Source organism: Ptychodera flava, chromosome 8 (assembly GCF_041260155.1).
Source record: "Ptychodera flava strain L36383 chromosome 8, AS_Pfla_20210202, whole genome shotgun sequence".
Taxonomy (NCBI): Eukaryota; Metazoa; Hemichordata; class Enteropneusta; family Ptychoderidae; genus Ptychodera; species Ptychodera flava.
Genome location: NC_091935.1, coordinates 43,159,981 through 43,165,980, shown reverse-complemented (window position 1 = coordinate 43,165,980; position 6,000 = coordinate 43,159,981). Strand labels below are relative to the sequence as shown.

Here is a 6,000-nt window from a genome sequence, read left to right as displayed (position 1 = left end):
TGTTCTCACATTAGTGGTTGTTGACATTGACTGTTTATGTGATTTAAGTCCTTTCTCCTTTACAAGTTGTGCACAGTAACATGTAGTTAATTTGCTCAGATACAGCTGATAATGAACCTGTCTCTTTGAAGATTCTATAAATTTGGAAAGCATGTTACAGACATTTGTTCAGTAAGTGCATATAAGTAACTAAGTTGCCAGCAAGAGCTGATCAGAAACATGTCAGGAATAAATTTTTATCTGCCTCAGAGTCTGAATTTTTGGGTACGAGCTTATGTGGTATTTACCCGATTGTTACTTGAATTAATAACAATTTATATGCAAAGGTTATCATAATCCTATCAGGTCTGAATCATATCCTACATATTCTCTGAACCTATTTGCAGTCAAATGATGAAAGTTACCTGTGTGAAAATAATCATTAATGTATAACTGGTGACAAATCATGTACCAATTAGTACTCTATTAATCAGATATTACACTGATTTCAGACAAATTACAAGTTTGATAAATACACTAATCACTTATTTACCACATGTACTTTGTGAGCACTATGACTACTATCAAGTCCTCACAATAATTATTTCCAGTTCCACAAACAGCTGCACAGCAATAAATATTTTATCTAATTCTGAATTTGTCAATCTTGAAAAATCAGCATATATTACGCAAGCCACGTTCTCCAAAAGAATATCAAGTCTAGATTTTCTCCTGCATACACTGAATATGTTTAGGCCTTAGGGGCTGTATACCATCAACATGGTCTTTAAGGCCATATAGAGCTAGAGAAGATATTGCTGGGTGGATTATCATATACATGTACGTTACAATACGAAATGCTTTACCTATTTTGCAAGATGTCAAAAACAAATTCCAATCTTTGCTTACTTCATTGCATTAGTATTGTGAGCACAAAACATTGAATTCTTCAGTTATTGCTGATAAAAAAGTAAACCTGGGCAGGCACATGATGCAGACAATATGTGCAAGCTGTATGCATGTAAAATGTTACTTACAGTCTTCCTTTATAAACTGAAAACTTTGTTCTGTAATACTTTTTAGCATTCCAGGCTTTATCAATAATAATTGGAGTAAAGATTCAAAGTACCACATCACATGAAATTTGGCACTGTTTAAGCTATCAAATGAAACCTTTTAGTCTATGCACAAGGGGTGGACAACATACATAGAGACACTAAGTGATATCATTGGAAATCCTAATTAAAAGCTGACATAGAAAAAGACAAGCAGGTTTACAGAAATACTGAATCATTCAATAACTCTCTATCTAACAGGATGTATTCATTAAACAAGCGACCTAGCGGCCGATATAGCTCCGCTGTGTTTATGTAGAGAATAACTATTTTTGACACATGTTGATGAATAAGGTGGAAATCTTTGATAGCTCAATGCAGTGGCCAGAAAAAAGTGGCTAAAATAGCTGCAAAAATACACAATCGAAGATTTCATCATACTTTGAATATATCACATTGGATCATCCCTAAGAACATGTCAACCAAAGCTATCTGATGAGTAGTTTTTTGGAGAATAAAATTTTCTGACTAAAAAAGGCAACAATTGCCCCAAAAAATAAAATTTGCAGATTTCATCATAATTTCAAATGATCAAATTTAGTTCATCTATAGAAATCTGTATACCAAATTTCAAAGCTGTTAGACCAGTACTTTTTGAGAAACACATTTTTCAACCAAAAATGGAAAACATTGACCCAAAAATTCAAAATTACAGATTTCATCATAATTTCAATAAATATTATTTAGTTCATCTATAGAAACCTATATACCAAATTTCAAAGCTATCAGATGAGTAGTTTTGGAAATACACATTTTTTGACCAAAAATGGCAAAAACTGCCCCAAAAATACAAAATTACAGATTTCATCAGAAATTCAATATATATTACTTAGCTTATCTGTAGAAACCTGTATACCAAATTTCAAAGCTATCAGACCAGTACTTTTTGAGAAACACATTTTTTGACCAAAAATGGCAAAAATTGCCCCAAAATTACAAAATTGCAGATTTTATCATAATTTCAATAAATATCATTAAGGTGATCTGTAGGAACCTGTATACCAAATTGCAAAGCTATCAGATGAGTAGTTTTGGAAATACACATTTTTTGACCAAAAGTGGCAAAAATTGCCCCAAAAATACAAAATTGCAGATTTCATCAGAAATTCAATATATATTACTTAGTTCATCTGTAGGAACCTGTATACCAAGTTTCAAAGCTATCAGATGAGTAGTTTTGAAAATACACATTTTTTGACCAAAAATTGCAAAAATTGCCTTAAAAATGCAAATTTGCATATTTCTGCACAATTAGAACAAATCTGAAATAGATCATCCCTAGGGACATATGTACCAAATATCAAAGCTATCTGACTGATAGCTTTGAAGAAGATTTTTAAAGATTTTTTTACCAAAAATGACAAAAAATTGCCTTAAAAATATAAATATGCAAATTTCACCACGATTTGAACAAATCTGACTGAAGTCACCCTAAGTAGACTGCATATCAAATTTCAAAGCAATCGGACAAGCGGTTTCAGAGAAGAAGATTTTTTTACCAAAAACACCAAAAAATGCCCCAAAAATACGAATATGCAAATTTCACCACGATTTAAACAAACTGAAGTGAGGTCACCCAAAGTGAGCTGCATATAAAATTTCAAAGCAATTGGACTTGCGGTTTCAGAGGAGAAGGCAATTGTTGACGGACGACGACGACGGACGATGACGACGGAAAATCAACCTATTTGATAAGCTCCGCGTCACTGACAGCGGAGCTTAAAACTTCATAAAATTTCGATAACTGCATGTGTATTGAACATTTACTGGGTTGTTGCTAACATCAACTTCAGAAAGAGGAGATTCAGAGTGTGGAAGATAATAACATTTTCCTTTTCAGTGATCATCACATACGTCTCATTTATTAGAATTTTGGTAAACAAAACATAAACATTACAATATACAATATCAAATTGCTCTGGTTAAAAAACTCTTCCGTAAGAGACATCCAAGATACGGAAAAACCCCAGTAGAAATTAAAAATAAGTATTTTCTTCATCTGTCTTTTGCCTCATTTCCTGAGACACACATTTTTTCACATGTAGTGAACTAATTACGTGCTTGACTGGTTATAAGCCAAAGAAAGATAGTATAAATTATGAGGTGTTTGGCACAATTGAATCTATATCTGCCACATTGAAGTGAATAAAGTCAAAGGCAGGCTAAAAGTGATGTAGTAGGAGGCCAGTTATCAATGATCTTATTCCATACATTTCATCAAGCTATATACAACAAACATATACAGCAATCAATTTTCCGAAGAGTCAAATACAAGTGAAATAATTTGATTACACAGTACAGGTACTAAGTTGACATTAAAGTGTTAATGATCAAATAATGGGAAAATGATTTACAGATATATATCCTTTGATTTTTTTATGGAAAATCTACTGGGAATATCTTACTACAACTACAGTGTTGCTTATAACATAAAGTTTATTGCATGACTGTGCTATATTCTCCCTGCCTTAGCATCTGTGATGGCTCCCCATACATCAAAGACAAACTCATCTGGAAAGGCAAAGTCTGCCAGGTTTTCATCCATGGCTGCTGCAAATTCATTTGGATTGCCCTTGTCTTTACCAAATTCCACCATAGTGGCAGCTGAAACAAAACAGAATAACAGTGATGTACATATCAAGGACTGTACAAAAAGTCAGATCCCATTCACAACTGTTTAATGCTTCACATCAGTCTTTGTTGGCTCTTTATATTATGCGGTTGATATGAAAATTATATGATACTTTGACAGAACCCCCATGGTGAGACAGTGCAAGAGCGGAATTTTCCCTCAGGCTTCTGGTGTATCCTGAGGGGACAGCAGAATACACCACCAGCCGAAATGCAAATACCCCAAGTATGAAGTGCTCGCACCTCTCCATGGGGTTCTGTTGTGCTCGCACCTCTCCATTGGGTTCTGTTGTTGTTACATATGTTAAATCTGAAAACAAAAACAAAATGATACCCAGTACAATGTGTTTCAACGTATGAAGTTTGGTGTAATGATATGCACCGAGTTCCAACTTTTGTAATCAGGTTTGAAGTACAATGATGTAATTGACTTCACATTGGCTACTTATACTGCCGGGCTATAGCGAATAGTTGCCTTTTTAACATTTTTTAATTTACAGTCTACACCAAATACATTATAAAATAAGGCTAGATTTACATGGGCTTGCATGAATAACATTCTTTTCATTTAATACGTTTTTACATGTATCACATTTATTGCATTAAATGTTGGCACGAATTACATTATCAGATCAGGGCTAGGTCTAAATGGGCCAGTGCATGAATTACATTCTTTACGCAGTGTTTCCGCTGCCCGCTCACCAAATTGCAAATGCGAGAAAAAAGTAGCGTTTGGCGAGAAGATTTTGGCAAAAGTGAGCAAAACTTGCGAATCGAAAATTGCACTATGACGTCTGTCATCACTTTGTCTGTCCACACGCTGTCCTGCATTCAACTTGAAACGTTATGCTTTATCTCTGTGCATCCGTGACCTTATGCGTCAGGAGATCGTATTTGTAACACATACAGTAATGAATAAAATTGTAACGAAATAGCTCACAAACCAAAAGTACCCATATGTTAACCATGAGTATTTGACTAAAATGTTGCTGAGTTTTGGGTTGGACTATGCGCAATGTGTGCCTACAGATTACTCCGTGCAGTGATAGCCATGTCGTCGTCAACACTGAAGGATCGTAGTGACGGTGAAACTAAGCAAAACGGCAAACTTTTTTACTTTGGCTGCTCCACCAATATTGGGATAGGGGAACCACCCATACAACACACATTAAAGCATAAGTAAAGCTATGAAATGGAAAGAAAGATTATGATCAGTGTAGGAAAGTCGACCGTGAATTTGGAAAGGAAGGTAGCGGCATGAACGGTCAAAAGCATACACATGGCATTTTTTAGAGCGTAGAGCGAGTATTAGGCACTGCTGAATAGCGAAAATGTTTGTGGTGTATTGCTGCCAACAAGAAAATACCTTTACTGGCGTTAGAAACTTGTGTGAATTGGCTTCCTTAAAGACAAATTCGCGACTAATTTCAGTGTATCACGGACCGTTGTGTTTTGTGATGTGACATCGTATACAGACTTTCAGAGAAGGCGCTCGCTTGTCCGCCGAGTCGGCCTTGTTCTGCATGCGATATGCATATCCGATATCGTGCAAATAAATATGCAAAGTCTTGTCGCGATATTTGAGCATTTAACTTGATCGTCAGTGAAACAAAAAGACGTTTCTCTATATCAAAAGGGTATATATATGATATTTTACGGTTCTGTTTACATAACCGCAATCCATGGCATGATTCAAGCTGCCTGTGAATTACACAATAACGTCTTTGATGATGACCCCTGACCCAAGCGCCATTAATACGCTGTGCGCTGTCCGAGCTTCGCTTGCTAAACTTCGAGAGTAAAGCAAATGTATTGGAAGTCTAAAATGCACATATTTCTCAAGTCTGAGAGTATTTTACTTTTGAACTGCAACGAGAATGGATATCTGATTTGTTTGAAAAAAACTAGTATGCTAAACCAGGTTTCGTGCCGTTGTCTGTAGCGATATATACAGTATCGCACGATAGCGATTTCAGGTTTGTTACTAAATATAGTTGCATACGCCTAACTTTGGACAAGTGTCGCTTGAAATTCGGACAAATTTTATGTTGTATGCATGGCTGATGTTGGCACCTTGTAATCTGAACCATAAATTGGTGTTACTTTTAGTATCCATAGTAGCACTAACAGGGTTTATTTCCGTCATTCTTACGGATGTGCAGACAAATATTTATTTTTGCATATTAATGAGAAAGAAATGATGTCATTTGTGATCAGTGGTATCGGCTTGGCTAATTGAATATCTGGTTTGGCAAATAATTTTTTAGGGCTTCTA

General features: G+C 35.4%; 1 protein-coding gene across 1 annotated transcript in view; it reads right to left on the bottom strand.

Moving 5' to 3' along the window:
- Positions 1-2,921: 2,921 nt before the first annotated feature.
- The window catches only part of LOC139139394 (PDZ domain-containing protein GIPC1-like), an 89,867-nt gene continuing 86,788 nt past the window's right edge, over positions 2,922-6,000 (bottom strand). Inside the window, exon 5 of the mRNA XM_070708303.1 lies at positions 2,922-3,698. Within this exon, the coding sequence (XP_070564404.1) occupies positions 3,547-3,698 (152 nt within the window). The 3' untranslated portion in view covers positions 2,922-3,546. The remainder of the gene's footprint in view (positions 3,699-6,000) is intronic.